General features: G+C 48.2%; 4 protein-coding genes across 6 annotated transcripts; 3 read left to right on the top strand and 1 right to left on the bottom strand.

The window, feature by feature from the left end:
* Positions 1–72: 72 nt before the first annotated feature.
* Positions 73–3,228, top strand: f7i (coagulation factor VIIi). 2 transcript variants are annotated; one of them, XM_029521832.1, is made up of 8 exons: positions 73–190; positions 453–613; positions 788–812; positions 916–1,029; positions 1,129–1,266; positions 2,165–2,280; positions 2,343–2,460; positions 2,544–3,228. In XM_029521832.1, exons 1-8 carry the CDS (start codon positions 73–75, stop codon positions 3,173–3,175), a joined length of 1,422 nt encoding a protein of 473 aa, XP_029377692.1. In that variant the 3' UTR covers positions 3,176–3,228. The 2 variants fall into 2 exon arrangements, with proteins under 2 accessions (XP_029377692.1, XP_029377698.1); XM_029521838.1 differs by having other exon boundaries at positions 75–130.
* A 218-nt stretch (positions 3,229–3,446) lies between these two features.
* f10 (coagulation factor X) lies at positions 3,447–6,906 on the top strand. Its single transcript, XM_029513816.1, has 10 exons — positions 3,447–3,485; positions 3,586–3,757; positions 4,258–4,418; positions 4,538–4,562; positions 4,671–4,784; positions 5,408–5,539; positions 5,629–5,861; positions 5,949–6,066; positions 6,172–6,359; positions 6,487–6,906. Exons 1-10 carry the CDS (start codon positions 3,447–3,449, stop codon positions 6,904–6,906), a joined length of 1,602 nt encoding a protein of 533 aa, XP_029369676.1.
* A 1,122-nt stretch (positions 6,907–8,028) lies between these two features.
* prozb (protein Z, vitamin K-dependent plasma glycoprotein b) lies at positions 8,029–10,652 on the top strand. Its single transcript, XM_029521847.1, has 8 exons — positions 8,029–8,122; positions 8,544–8,707; positions 8,781–8,805; positions 8,889–9,053; positions 9,148–9,279; positions 9,362–9,441; positions 9,522–9,660; positions 9,931–10,652. The coding sequence occupies exons 1-8, from the start codon at positions 8,029–8,031 to the stop codon at positions 10,650–10,652; spliced, it is 1,521 nt and encodes a 506-aa protein (XP_029377707.1).
* Positions 10,653–10,997: 345 nt separating this feature from the next.
* pcid2 (PCI domain containing 2) lies at positions 10,998–13,992 on the bottom strand. Of its 2 annotated transcripts, XM_029516268.1 has the most exons (15): positions 13,890–13,992; positions 13,570–13,607; positions 13,401–13,490; positions 13,209–13,282; positions 13,057–13,122; positions 12,908–12,949; positions 12,740–12,794; positions 12,556–12,659; positions 12,400–12,475; positions 12,163–12,304; positions 11,941–12,041; positions 11,775–11,848; positions 11,575–11,700; positions 11,293–11,416; positions 10,998–11,204 (listed from the first exon to the last, which is right to left on the bottom strand). In XM_029516268.1, the coding sequence occupies exons 2-15, from the start codon at positions 13,603–13,605 to the stop codon at positions 11,115–11,117; spliced, it is 1,200 nt and encodes a 399-aa protein (XP_029372128.1). In that variant the 5' UTR covers positions 13,606–13,607; positions 13,890–13,992; the 3' UTR covers positions 10,998–11,114. The 2 variants fall into 2 exon arrangements, with proteins under 2 accessions (XP_029372128.1, XP_029372136.1); XM_029516276.1 differs by having other exon boundaries at positions 13,057–13,282; positions 13,570–13,610; positions 13,890–13,936.
* Between the last annotated feature and the right edge of the window lie 77 nt (positions 13,993–14,069).

The raw sequence follows: 14,069 nt of genomic DNA, 5'->3' as shown, positions 1-14,069 counted from the left end.
CACCCCCAGGCCCCGCCCCTCTTCAAAATCTGTTTGCCTCCGTCTCAGCTGTCAGTTTTAACAGTCACCAACATGCTGAGGAGCTGCTGGATCATCTGGGTCCTACTGCTGGGCCCCACTGCTGCTGCAGGTCAGTCCACCACCAGACCTGGGACCTCCTGGATGGGGACAGGAACAACAACCTGTCACTGTGTGTGTTCTTGTGTTGTGAAATTTATTTTCTACTTTCTCTTGAAAAATGTGAAGAACTTAGTGTGTACAACGTAGAAAAATTTTAACTTTTTCCCGGAAAATCCTGGAAATTTACCTTTTACCACTTTCTTGGCAATAATCTGCGTTTTATAAACTGCTTATGAAATGTCATGACATTATGAGTATGTCAGTGACCCCACAGTCAATAGAACCAATGAGAAGATGCACCTGAGTTTTCCCACAATTCATTGTGTCTCCAGTATTCATGGAGAAGAACCAAGCCAACACTCTGCTGAGGAGGCGCCGAGCCAACAGCGGCTTCCTGGAGGAACTGAAACAAGGAAACCTGGAGAGGGAATGTGTCGAGGAAATCTGTGACTACGAGGAAGCTCGAGAAGTATTTGAAGACGAAGGCAAGACGGTTAGTCAGACAGACAGACAGTTGTCACAGGAAGTCAACCAGCTGTCTTTGTCAGACAGGAAACAGGAAGAATTGGCAACTTCCTGTTTCCTGTCTTACAGCTCAGTGTGATTGGACCAATTGTTGTTGTCTGTTGATTAATGTTTGCTTTGTGTTTGTTTTGTGTTTGTACAGAGACAGTTCTGGCTGACGTACAACCGTGAGTATCAGTGTGTGTGTGTTGGTTGATCGGGCTGTATTGATCATCTTTGTGCAGCCAGTCAGAAAGGATCAATAACAATCAGCTGATCTGTGTGCTGGAGGTCGTGACCCTTGCCTGGTGAACCCGTGTCAAAACAACGGGACGTGTGTCTACATGAGGACGACCTACGAATGTCAGTGTCCTGAAGGCTTTGAAGGAAAATACTGTCAGACAGGTGAGGACCACCTTTCAAGGTTTGCTACCCAGGTCTCTCCAAGTTTCTCGATCCTCCCTGACAAAAGTGAAGGTGCATTAATGCTGCTTATGTTTTCAGTGTTTGAGGACTCTCTGAAGTGTCTCTACCAGAACGGACAGTGTGAACATTTCTGTGACGGCTCAGGGGAAAGACGCCGATGTTCGTGCGCTGACGGATACCGGCTGGGAGAGGACGGACGGCAGTGTGTCGCTCAGGGTACAACTACACAAACACATCACAGCAATCGCTGCAGTCAGAGGAATTTTCCAGGAAGCAAGAATAATGGAGATTGGCTTCGTTAAGTCACAGTTCTGTTCCATCAATGAGACTTGTACGAGTTCCCATGGCGTTACCATTGTAACTGATGCTGGTGAATTAGCCTTGTTTTTTGGTGGCTGAGAAAGGAAAAAGACACACTGAAATACTTTATATTTGATCTTAAAATGAATGAGTCTGTAGGTCAAAGGCTAACTGGTCAGCCACAATACAGGACTAGTTAAAAACCTTAATCTAGTTATGTTGGTTACAAGTCATCATCATTGCATTTAAAAACATCTAAAAACACACAAAACACATCACATACATGTAAAAACACTCCGTGTAGTGATCTGAACATTCATTCATAAAAAGGACAAAGTTTATTAGTGATAAAAAGAACGTTATGGAAGATATAAAAGCAGAGAGTGATGACAGAGTAAAATACCCAATCTGAAGCAAAGCTAATGAATTTCCACAAACACTGTAGCTCATCTGTAGCTGAGTTTGGTCTCTCCACTTATCACTGGCAGCCGTATTGTCTTTTTGTTTAATTATAGCTCTTTGTTCTTCATAAAGCTCCATCAGCAGCAGGAAAAACTTTGTGCATCTTTTCATTAGTCCATCACCATCCATCATTCATGCAGCGCAGAGAGGACAAAGTCAGACTGTTTAAGACAGGCTTGAATCAGCCTAATCAAACAAGTGGAGTGGAGTTAGTGGAATGACTTGAGTTTCAATTTGGAGTTGGAGTTAGTTTGACCCGGGCTTTGTTAGACTAGCAGGACTTTTTCAGCCACGTTAATCTCCCCAGAGTGTGTGTGAGAAATGGGACTTGTGTTGTTGTGTTGTGTTGTAGTGGAGTATCCCTGTGGTCAGCTGGCTCCCCAAGACTCAGGCCTGAACCAGACTGTGGTGGATCAGACCAGACTGGTGGGGGCAAACCACTGTCCCTCAGGAGACTGTCCCTGGCAGGTAAACACCACAAGGTTCGTCCTCTGGGGACAGAGAACAACCAATAAGTGTCTGTCTGTCAGGTCCTGGTCCAGTTGAATGGGAGCAGTCACTGTGGAGGAGTTCTGATCGCTCCTGATTGGGTTATCACTGCTGCACACTGTATCCATGACAACCCTGGAAACTTCACTGTGGTGGCAGGTGACCAGTGCATGTTTGTATTTACAATATGTTGTTGCTGTTGTTGTTGTTGTGTGTCATCAGTTGTCTTCTTCCATCTTCAGGGGAACATAACCTAGACATGGAAGAAGGAACAGAACAGAAGACACCTGTTTCCATGGCGATTGGCCACCCGGGTTACGTTGCAGCGACAGGTGACAGTGACGTGGCTCTGCTGCAGTTGGCCCGCGTCCTCACCTTGAACCGGCTCGTCATCCCCGTCTGCTTGCCCACTGCAGACTTCGCCCAGCGGGAGCTGCTGCCGGTTCGGTACCACATTGTGTCCGGCTGGGGCAAGAGAACAACCGGGGGCAACAGTGAGACGACCGGCAGCCCCCCCAGAGCCCCGGTGTCCCCTGTCCTCCGTAAGATGTCTGTGCCCATCATCCAGAACTCCCAGTGTTCCCAGAGAGCCCAGTTCAACTTCACCGACAACATGCTGTGTGCTGGATACCTGGAGGGGCGGCAGGAGGGTTGCCGTGGAGATGATGGAAGCCCGCTGGTTACTCAGTTTGGCTCCACCCACTTCCTAACAGGCGTGGTCAGCTGGGGCCGTGGCTGTTCACAACCTGGGTATTATGGGGTGTACGCCAACATGGCCAACTTCGTTAACTGGGTACAGGACACAATCAAAGCCCTGCCCACCACAATGGCGACGGAGATGCAAGCTCAGTCTGTGGAGCAGAAACGACTGTGAAGTTCAGTCTGATGCTTCTGTTATGTTTCATGTAATAAACAAATAAAGCAGAATAAACCTGAGTCCTGCTGTGGTTGACCTCTGACCTCCAGCTCAGTTCATATGATGTTTAAACTTCAGCTTCAAATTAATTCACAAATGATGGTGGTGATGGTCCGGGGGGGGGGCGCTGGTCATCTTCCTCCTCCTGATGATGATGATGATGATGATGATGATTCTCTAACAGTGATTTAGTTACTGAACACGAACTGACGGACTGAAAAACCGCAGCATGAACCAGGAGCCCCGTTGTCCGGTCCCGGTGGTCCTGGTACACTCTGGGGTTTGTAGTTGACACAGACAAAATAAGGTCCGCCCACTCTGTCAGTGCAGTGTAAACAGGACACACAGCTCCCCCTCCCTCCATGCAGGTCAATGCCCTCTCTACCTCCCACCCCCTCCCTCCCTCCCTCTGTCCTCTCAGACTCATCACTTCCACTCAGGACTCTGAGTTGCTTCCAGCCAAACTTGCCGTCACCACCATGTTTTGGTTTCACCACCTGGCCGTCGGGCTCCTGCTGCTCCACCTGGCCGCCACTCACGGTACGTCTGCCGTCACCCAGAATGCACCTTCACCTTCAGCCGACAGTCTGGGGGTAGAGCATGGGGGGGAGGGGAGGTTAGAGCCCACTGCTGACATTTGACCCTATCCTGTGTCGTTTATGTCATACATTGTGTGATGTCAGTACAACAGTTGTCAGCGTCTTCCTTCAGCTTCCTTACATCTTATTGGACAAACAAAGCCGTTGCTGGGCTCTGATTGGTCAGTTCCTCCTCTGTTTAAACCTGGAGTTTAGTTCTTTATTAGATCTCATTAATCTAATGATTTTGCCCCAAACATGTGAAGCAACTGAGATGTCTTCACATCCTGAAGACTCATAATGGACAGGGTGACACACCTGAGTCAAACCAGAGCAGTTGGCCCAGACAGACTACATTGACTACATTACCCATGAAGCAATGGGGTCAGGGTTTGGTCATGTAACACAGTAATAGACTAAGAAAACTGCTGACCGTCCTCCACACTCCTGCTCTCCCTCCAGTCTTCTTGGACAGCAAGGCGGCCAGTCAGGTTCTGACCCGGTGGAGACGAGCCAACAGCTTCTTAGAGGAGTTGAAGCAAGGAAACATGGAGAGGGAGTGTGTGGAGGAGCGTTGCAACAAAGAGGAGGCACGAGAGATCTTCGAGGATAAAGAGAAAACAGTACGAGAACCATCAGAGTCCAGTTCACCGGCTGGACTGGGTCTGCTTTACACAGCAGTTAGCAACAGTCAGGTGTGATGTTGTTTTCAGCCTTTACCTCTCCCTCTCTTTTCTCACAGGAGGAATTCTGGGCCAAATACTACGGTAAGGTTTCTGTGATGTCACAGTCCACACAGATGAGTCTGGTCCTGGAGGCGGGGCCACGTCTCACCACAGGATGTTGAAATTTAAGTTGCTGTATTTGTCCTGCAGATGGCGACGCTTGCGAGTCGCAGCCCTGCGTACATGATGGCCACTGCAAAGACACCAGCAGTGGCTACACCTGCTTCTGCCAGCCGGGATACCAGGGCCTCAACTGTGAGATCGGTAAACAAACACCCTCACAGACTGTGCTGAAATCTATGGGAAAATGTCCCCCCTCTTCCTCCTCAGTAAACGTTTTCCTGATGAGTTTATGGTCTCAGTCTGAAATACAACATGATGTTAATTTTTTAAATGAAGCTCCATTTAGAGGGAAACAGACCAGGAAGGAGTGGAGGGGTTAGGGAGCGGGGCTACTGAGTGACTGACAGACTGGACCACCCAATCAGGAGAGTCCACCCCTTATCACAGATGAGTGACATCAGTGGGGTGTTGCCATGGAAGGCAGAGGGGTGGGATTGATTACAATTTGGTGAAAGTTTAGACCGTCTGCTGGTCTCTGCGGTGTTTCAGTCCTGGTGGACATGTTCGTGTCTTAATGAACCAAACCTGTGGGACCCACAGAGACCTGGTCCAAGTTTTGCCCTTTGAGGTGTTCAGGTGCAGCTCTCTTGACTGGTTTTCCCATGCATCAATTCCAACGTGGACAATTTCTTTCTGTCTACATCCTATGCCAGCAGAATAACAGGGACTATTGTGTCCTAAAAATATCCTGTCCCCTCACATGTTCCACTCTGCCTCTTCCAGGGTTTTCTATAGTTATGTTCAGTCTCCTTGTGTCTTCACAGATGTTCCTCAGCTCTGTGAGACTGGAAACGGCGGCTGCCACCATTTCTGCAAAGTGGACCAAGGAAATATTCAGTGCTCCTGTGCCGATGGGTATTTCCTGGGATCAGATTATAAATCTTGCACCTCCAACCGTAAGAGTCCAAACCTACCAGATCTATTTTTTGGTTGCACTTCAGACTGCCATGTTGTTCAGAGAGAACTTCACATTAACATCTTGCAGTGACCTATAAGTGTGGTGCCATCGCCACTTCGGACACCCGGAAGATTTCCATGTATGTGCCAGACAACACGACGAACCTGAACATGACAAACGTCACTGAACACGGCGGCATCAACAAAAGCGATGGTGTCCCAAAATTCTACATTTTGGAGGAAACAATCCACACAGAGATGGCTCATAGGACCCGTATCGTCAACGGAGTAAATTGTCCTCTAGGAGAATGCCCATGGCAGGTAGAGGTGGTCCTTTCTTCGCCATCACTCCCCCTGTGAGGACGCCACAGTTTGTGTCATGTTTCTGGTCCTATGTGCTTGTTGTAGGCTCTCCTCCTGAATGAGGACCACACCGGGTTCTGCGGAGGAACCATCCTCAACGAATACATCATCCTGACTGCCGCCCACTGCATGAACCAATCACGTTTTATCTACGTCAAGCTGGGTGTGTCTAATTAACCGATGAGCTTCATCTGTCTCAGAGTGTTTAAGCTCCTTGAAATGAGTCAGTTCTTTGTTGAAGAATCTAGTTTTTGTCTCTGTCCCCCAGGGGAGTTTGACACACTGTGGGACAGTGACGATGAAGTTATTCACAATGTGGAAGCCATTGTCACTCACTCTAAATACAAACCAGAGACCTACCACAACGACATCGCGCTCATCAAATTAGCGACACCCATCAAGTTCACCAAGTTCATCCTGCCAGCCTGCATACCTGAGCAGGACTTTGCTGAAAAGGTGAAACTGACAGAAACAGTTCCAATATGGAAACTTCAGGAAGTTACTGCTCACATGCAGGAAATAGTCTGGCACTTCACAATAAAATACACACCACCACATTAGTGAGCCTTGTCTGGTCTTTCAGGTGCTGATGCGGCAGGACAACGGCATGGTCAGTGGTTTTGGCCGACTCGGTGAGGGCCGCCAGCCATCACGCTACTTACAGCGCATCATGGTTCCCTTCGTTGATCGTAAAACCTGCATGGAATCCACCCAGCTGCGTATTTCTGCCCGCATGTTCTGTGCCGGATATGACGAAGTACCCCAGGACGCCTGCCAAGGTGACAGTGGTGGGCCACATGTCACCGGCTACAGCGGCACCTATTTCATCACTGGCATTGTGAGCTGGGGCGAAGGCTGCGCACGCAAGGGCAAATATGGCATCTACACTCAGGTGTCGAAATTCATCCCCTGGATCCGTGATGGCATCTCCAAGCTTGTGCCAAACACTGATGGCAGCAGGTTCAAGAGGCACTACGGCGCCATCAAGAGGCTGTTCCTGTAAAATGGTTCTCACTGGATCAGCCACTCTTACCTCTCAGATGTTCTTCTGTTTTACCTTTAAGACTCAAAGAAATTTGCTAAACATTTGTTCAATTTTAAGCTGTTTCAAAGACGTCCCCAAATTGACACAGTATTTGGTTTTTTGGCCAATGGCAGAAATAAATATAATAATTTTCATATGTGTGTCTTCTTGTGTCTGAGTCACCTGATCAGTCTCAATTCCTGCTCTTTTCGCTCCGTGTTTAGTCTCCACCAGCTGAGTCCATGAAGCTAACCTGTCAAACCAAAGACACAAAAATATGACACGACTAAGTTGATGTCTTTCAACTGGAAGTAAAGACAATTTGCAACAATAATCTAATTTGTCATTTTATGTTATTTCACAATTTTTGTGTCACAATTAATTTCAATTGATGTTAAATGCTGTTTTTACAGTTGCCAGGATTGTTTTTGTTGTGTTTTAAAAGTTTCATTTAAGGTGGACCATCATGGAAAATTTATTTTGGTTGTTGCAGTAAATTTACTGACTCTCTGATATTTCAGAATCCTGAAATGTTTTATTGTGACCTCTTTTCTGGTTCATTCTGTGATTTCAATGAGGAGAGCTCATCCCGGACCTTTGAACCTGCAACCTAAGGAAAAGGTTTGGATGATTTCAGACGAAATGTATTTTCTGTGTGCTCTGGTTGTTAGTCTCTGTGGGGTGGCTTTAGATCACTCACCCCCCCCCCCTCCCCCGTTCACCTGAGATAAATCAGTAAATCAGGTCTGAGTGTCAGAGGTCGAAGCTTCTGCTTGTTTAGTTGATCAGATCAGAGTCCACCAGAGGAACAGCCTGTTTCCACATTCATTCCTGGAAAAAGACATCAGAGTCTGAAAAGCTAATGAAAGTTAGTAGAAAGTTTCTGCAGTTTCACATGCTTTTACTGAGTCAAAGAAACATTGTCACTTTTTACTCTCCCAGACAAACAGACTTTTATAAAAGATCCAACCATTTACATGTATGTTGTGTTTTTTTGGTTTTTTTTTTTTTTTTTTTGGTCTAATCAGTAATGACTCATCTGTGTGTGTGTGTGTGTGTGTGTGTGTGTGTGTGTGTCTGCCTGCCTCAGTGATCAGTGTCATGGCGGTCAGCATCATGTCAGCTTGTTGTCGAGCGTCTGTTCTGTCTCTTCATCTTCTTGCCTGTTTCCTTCAGGTCTTCAGCCAAGGAGAAGGTAGGACTTCTGACCTCCGACCTATTAAGGATCAGTTTGTTTACAGTGACACATTATCACTGAAACCGTCGACGACAGTGAAACGTTAAGCTGAAGCTTCTGAAGTTTTAAAAGTTGCAGATTAAAGTAAAAACGCATGGCGTCCCGGAGGAGGCAAAACCGTTGGTTTGGTTTTTACAGTCTGTTCGTTGTCAATTTCCTTTTCATATAAAGTCTGAATCATGAATTAGTCAGTCAATGACAAACAGCTGGACCAGGATGTGAATATAATATTGGAAATGGATTATAAATAGGATTAATTATTCATCATATAATATGGAAAGTATCTCTGTTCTGTCATTAATGATGACGAAGAACTGATGGACCATACAGTGTGTGTGTCTGTGTGTCCAGTGTGAGCTCAGTGTGTTTGTGTGGTCAGTGTTTGTTCAGGAGACACAGGCCAACGGCGTCCTGGTCCGGTCCAGACGGGCCAACATGTTCCTGCTGGAGGAGCTCCTGCAGGGGAACCTGGAGCGGGAATGTTTCGAGGAGCTGTGCAACTACGAGGAGGCGAGGGAATACTTCGAGGACAAGGAAAAAACGGTCAGTCCTCGGTCCTGGTTCACACAGGTCCTGGTTGTCCTGGTTCTGGTTTTCACTGTGTTCTTCTCCACAGATGGCCTTCTGGACCGTTTACTACGGTGAGAACAAAGAAAACACTCAGTCTGTTCCTGATTATGATGATGATCTGGAGCAGGTTTAATGAGTCCACCACCCTCCGCAGACGGGGACCAGTGTAAGTCCAACCCCTGTCTCAATGGGGGGAACTGCACAGACAGGGTGGGGGGGTTCTACTGCCTCTGCACCCCCCCATACTCAGGCCCAGTTTGTGAACTGGGAGGATTGGGACAGCTGGGGTCATCGTCAGTGACATCACAACACGCAGCAGGTTTGACCATGCCCCTAGTGGAAGCGGGAGATATCCCTCAAAACCTGTTGCCAGGGTGTGTGATGTCATCACTGATGTCATTGTGTGTTGTCAGACGCCGCCGAGTGTCCGACTGAAGGTCCAAGGGCATGTCATCAGCTTTGCATGGCGTCGCACTTTTCCTTCACCTGCTCCTGTCTGCCAGGATTCAAACTACAGACTGACAAACGCAGCTGTGTGCCTGAAGGTCTGACCCCGCCCCCAACACACAGACACACACACACACACACACACACACACGTGATGTCATCAAGTCTCTGTGTCTTCAGTGGATTTCCCCTGTGGACGACTTCCTGACAAGTTCCACTCAACTGAATCACTGTGTCGCCATGGAAACTGTCCCTGGCAGGTAAGATTCCATCAGCCAATCACAGAGCAGTGTGGGTGTGTTTATCTGGGCAGTGTGGTGCATCTGGTTTTCCTCTCGAGGTGCCCCTGCTGAACAATCAGGGGGCGGAGCTCTGTGCTGGTGTGGTGCTGGGACACCGCTCCATCCTGACCGCCGCCAGCTGTGTCTTCCTGGACTCAGGGCTCAAACTCCGCCCCTCCAGCTTGTTTGTGGTCGCTGGTAAGAAACTTTAAGCAAACCTTTTAAAATGGACCAATCAACATGAAAGAACCCTGAAAACAGAAGGAGGATATGACCATATTTTGTCAGTCGACATCACGTCGAGGTTAATTCTGCTATTCGGCTACTTTTGGCCAAATACTGAGGAAGGGTTTCCATTTCCTGTTTAAAGAAATCAAATGACTGTGGACTTGTATTGTGAAGATGAAGACCTTTTCATAATAAAAGCCCACCGGGAGGTGTGACTGAGATCTCTCTCTCGTCTCCTAGGCAACAACAACCAGCTGGTCCCTGTCCAAGCTCTGTATGTCCATGATCGCTTCCATCCAGATCACCATGACAATGACCTTGCCCTTCTTCAGCTGGCCAAACCTTTGACCTTTGACCCCTCCCTCATCCACCTCTGTGTGCCCAAAAAGGACTTTAGTGAAAACATCCTGATGTATCCTGGGAGGACGGGTGTCGCCGAGGGATGGCGAAGTGAACGACATGAGGATCTGGTCTATATGACACTGGACGAGTGTCGCGACCAAATGAACGTGTCACATCAGCTCAACAACAAGATGTTCTGCATGAGCAGGCAGATTGGAGAGACAGTGAGGCAGAGCGCCGCCCCCAGGGGGCAGGCCAGACCTGGAAGGAACCACAACGAGGATCCTCAGAGCTGGGCGCCAAATGGATCAGACAGTCAGAACAGCAGCAGGTCAAAGGTCGACCCTCAGAAGCCCTCAGTCTCTGATGGTGGCTTGAGGTCAGAGGTCAGCGGCAGGCGGAGTGGCCATCTGTTGCCAGGGCTACCCGTTGCTACGGTGGAGAAGGGGACAGCGTTTCTGACCGGGCTGCTGATTTCTCCGTCCACGGTCCGGCATGGGCGCGGCGGTGGCCTCGTGTTCACAAAGGTTTCCCGCCACTTGAGCTGGATCAGGCCAAGACTGGAGGCGGCTGAGGAGCATATGATCCCTCAAGTCATCCAGTATCCTGAGACCCGCTGATGACCCACCAACCACTGCCACCTCCTGAACTCTTTGAAAGGGAGGTGCTGGTCGTCCTCCATCAGAGTCTCTTTCCTGAATGGTTTCATGTGGCCTCTAACCAGAAGTAAAACCAGATTCAGCAAGCAGATCTAAAAGGTCAATCTAGTAGTTACAGTGGAAACAGCAGCTCAGCTGTCCAGTGTGTTTTTGTGTTTGTAAAGTCACAGAAGAAAACATTAGTTTCCTGTTTGAAAGGTGGAGACACTAACAGGTCTGAAACCTCCAGGGACCAGACTGTGGTGGATCAGGTTAACCCTGATCGATCAAAACCTAGTTCAATGATCCTGGGACACAGTGTACAAACCAGCCTCTGTTTATTCAACACTTCACAGTACAAAATTTTAAAAAGTAATTGAATGGAAAATGTTTCCATGAGGGCCCATGAGGCTTCACAGCCAGGGGAACTGTGGGTAACGTAGTCTAAGAGATGGAGGAGAGAGGAGGGAAGGGATTCTGCTTACTGACAACAAGCTTCTGGTGCTGATGGGAGATGTAGCCTTTGATGTGACCCTGACAGGAAACAGGAAATAAAACCGGATTAAAAGTTTTTTTACTTCCTGTCTTTGAGCCGCATGGCCATGTGAGTGTGTGTCCTCACCATGTAGATGAGGTTTGCCAGGATACACTGGACCTCGTCAATGTCCACGTCCTCCACCTCCATCATTCTCAGAGACACCAGGAAGGCGTCCAGGGGCAGCTGGTGGGTCCGAAGCAACAGATACCTGCATACAGGGGTCAGCAGGGGTCAGTCCTGTGGTCCACAACATCACAGGATTGGCCCCAGAAAACTCCCCACACCGACAGACCCAGGACCAGAAACATGGCATCACACTCCACAGATTCACCAAAGTCCTGGAGCCAAAGACCTGGAGTCACTCACACTTTCTTGAAGAGGTTCCTGTAGGTGATGATCTTCAGCTTCTCCAGGATAAGGAAGATCCCACAGCGGATGAAGAACGTCTCGTGTTTGGACAGAGCTTCGTTCAGCAGCAGCAGATTCCCCTCACTGACAAACACACACATCACATCACGACTGCTGATGTCACTTCCTGTGCCACAGGCTGGTCGATGGCCACTCACCTTACAGCTTTGGTGACGTCAGCGAACTGCATCAGGTCGTATTTCTTCAGCAGCTGGTGAGTTGGCATGTGACCCTGAAAAACCAGAAACAGCTGGAGTCACATGGAGGAACCGGGTCTGGCCTGGACCTGAACCAGTTCAGACTTAGCCCAACATGGTCCCTCACCAGCAGCATCTTGACAGGCAGCAGGTAGATGAGGATCATCCTCTTGTTCTTCTGACTGGAGCGATGACAGTGATGGAAGGCGAATGACAGGAACTCCTCAGCTGCACAGAGACAATGCTCAGTCAGCTTTGCTCACACACCTGTGATGTCATCACTGACGATGAGTGATGTCACCGAAGAGTCACACGACAAGTCTACAGTGCTCCTACAGCGCAGCTGTACCTGGTTTGAAGTCACTGTCAAACATGGCCTTGCGGCCCACGTAGTATTTGTAGGTGACCTTTTGGGCCGGACTGTAGTCGTTCTTCAGGTTGGAGCTGTCAATGGCTCTGATCAGAGGTTTACACAGATGGAGCTTATTGATCTGCAACAAGGAGTCATGGTCTTCAGATGTCTTCAAACAGACCATTTCAACAAGAAAAGGAATCATCAATCAATCACTGATCCATCAGTTCACACCTTAAAGTAGATCTTGAAGAGCTGGTTGCTCAGAAACATCATCCCCCACTTCTTTGAGTCTTCTATTCCCGCCCGGCTGTAACACACAACTGTTTACTGATCTGGCACAAAATTAGTCCCTCTGTGTGTGAGTGTGTGTGTGTGTGTTGTACTGACTTATCACTGGCACACACTCTGAAGCAGCTCATCAGCTGCTCTGCTGCTTTCTCCAACATCTCACCAGGTTGTCCTTTCCCCTTTTTCTGCAGCTGCTGCTCCGCCTGACACACATGCACAGACATTCTTAAGATTTTTTTTAATCATGTTCCTGTGTGCAAAAGATTGACAGAAAATTTCTTACATTATTTGCGAAGATCCTGAGATCCAAAGTCACAGCAAACATCACAGGAAGAGCCCTGAAAACACAAACCTATAGTGAGTACTGAAGCTGCATTCAGTGCTAGCGTGTACATCTCAGCTTCATTAATCCTGTAATGTGTTGACTCTGAGTTTCCTCATGAGAACCTACCAGTTCTCCTCTTTGTGAGACTGGAAGGCTCTCAGGAATGATGTGACAGGTCAAGGACAAGGACCGATCGATTATTGGTTGGCGATTGATTGATGGACAGGTCGAAATTATGTTCTAGTTTGTGTGTGTGTCTTCACCATGAAGGATATTGAACCACCAGTGTCTGGAACTTATAGGCCTCAACAAAGTCATGATTGGCCACAGCATAGATACACCTGTAACACACACACAGTCTCTGGGATCCTCGGAAACATCCTGGGTTCAGCTGATCCTCGACAACATCCCTACATGTGTGTCCTACCTGAGATGAGCTGCAACCATCTCATCGTATGGCGGCTCCAGAACCATCTGACACTTATCTTCTGGACTGGGAAGCTGAAACACGCACGCACGCGCGCACACACACACACACACACACACACACACACACACACACACAGGTGAGACTGTGTCCCAACCAGTGACAGTGTGCCGGCCAGTGGGCAGAGCCTACCTGGAGCCGAGGGTTAGCGACATGAGGGTGTTTGAAGGAGAGCAGCTCGGCGCAGAACGAACCCTCGTGGTTGTCGATGGCTTCGTAAACCTGCAGGAGGAAAACACCAACGAAGAAGAATGAGCACACTGACTCCACAGTCAGGTGAGTGACGGAGGTGAAGGGTTACCTGCTGCAGGTACTGGTTGATGGTGATGTGAGCCATTTCTGCTGAAAACACAGAAACAGGTGAGTCTAAGATCAGCTGACACACATAATCAGATATTTACTCTGATCACATAAATCCAGTTGTCGCTGTGACGCTTCACACGTTTGTTTTACGGGAGTCAGTGTCGGTGATCAAATTATCCTTTAAGTGAATTAAACGTGTCTGTAAACGGCACGTTCGACCTTCTACAGTCGAACAAACATCAGAGAGTCGGAACATTTCCTTCATAACGACTTTAAACGATTCTGCCTACAGCTTTGGCGTCAAACAGGAAACTTCACCTGTGAGGTGTTTAATCCAGAAGCGCTTCAGCTTCTTCGGTTCATTCAGCCACACCAGTCCGCTGTTTTCAGCCGCAAATAACTTCCGGGTCAATGGACTCGACTTCTGGCAGTCTCCAGAATAAGAGGCAATTGCCTTCAAAATAAACGTCAGCTAGCTGCTAAGTGAAATGCTAACTG

Source organism: Echeneis naucrates, chromosome 2, assembly GCF_900963305.1.
Source record: "Echeneis naucrates chromosome 2, fEcheNa1.1, whole genome shotgun sequence".
Taxonomy (NCBI): Eukaryota; Metazoa; Chordata; class Actinopteri; order Carangiformes; family Echeneidae; genus Echeneis; species Echeneis naucrates.
The sequence above is the reverse complement of the archived record's forward strand: the minus strand, read 5'-3'. Positions and strand labels throughout refer to the sequence as shown.

Excerpts from the sequence above, each read along its gene's own strand:
- f7i (XM_029521832.1), top strand. The coding sequence starts at position 73 with ATGCTGAGGAGCTGCTGGATCATCTGGGTCCTACTGCTGGGCCCCACT. Across the intron at positions 1,030-1,128 it reads AGGAAAATACTGTCAGACAG|TGTTTGAGGACTCTCTGAAG; the intron begins GTGAGGACCACC and ends TTATGTTTTCAG. Across the intron at positions 2,281-2,342 it reads CAGGAGACTGTCCCTGGCAG|GTCCTGGTCCAGTTGAATGG; the intron begins GTAAACACCACA and ends TCTGTCTGTCAG.
- prozb (XM_029521847.1), top strand. The coding sequence starts at position 8,029 with ATGGCGGTCAGCATCATGTCAGCTTGTTGTCGAGCGTCTGTTCTGTCT. Across the intron at positions 9,054-9,147 it reads GACATCACAACACGCAGCAG|ACGCCGCCGAGTGTCCGACT; the intron begins GTTTGACCATGC and ends GTGTGTTGTCAG. Across the intron at positions 9,661-9,930 it reads CAGCTTGTTTGTGGTCGCTG|GCAACAACAACCAGCTGGTC; the intron begins GTAAGAAACTTT and ends CTCGTCTCCTAG.
- pcid2 (XM_029516268.1), bottom strand. The coding sequence starts at position 13,605 with ATGGCTCACATCACCATCAACCAGTACCTGCAGCAG. Across the intron at positions 13,123-13,208 it reads ATGGTTGCAGCTCATCTCAG|GTGTATCTATGCTGTGGCCA; the intron begins GTAGGACACACA and ends TGTGTGTTACAG. Across the intron at positions 12,950-13,056 it reads TTCCAGACACTGGTGGTTCA|ATCATTCCTGAGAGCCTTCC; the intron begins ATATCCTTCATG and ends TTGACCTGTCAC.
- f10 (XM_029513816.1), top strand. The coding sequence starts at position 3,447 with ATGAACCAGGAGCCCCGTTGTCCGGTCCCGGTGGTCCTG. Across the intron at positions 4,419-4,537 it reads TCGAGGATAAAGAGAAAACA|GAGGAATTCTGGGCCAAATA; the intron begins GTACGAGAACCA and ends CTTTTCTCACAG. Across the intron at positions 4,563-4,670 it reads ATTCTGGGCCAAATACTACG|ATGGCGACGCTTGCGAGTCG; the intron begins GTAAGGTTTCTG and ends TTTGTCCTGCAG.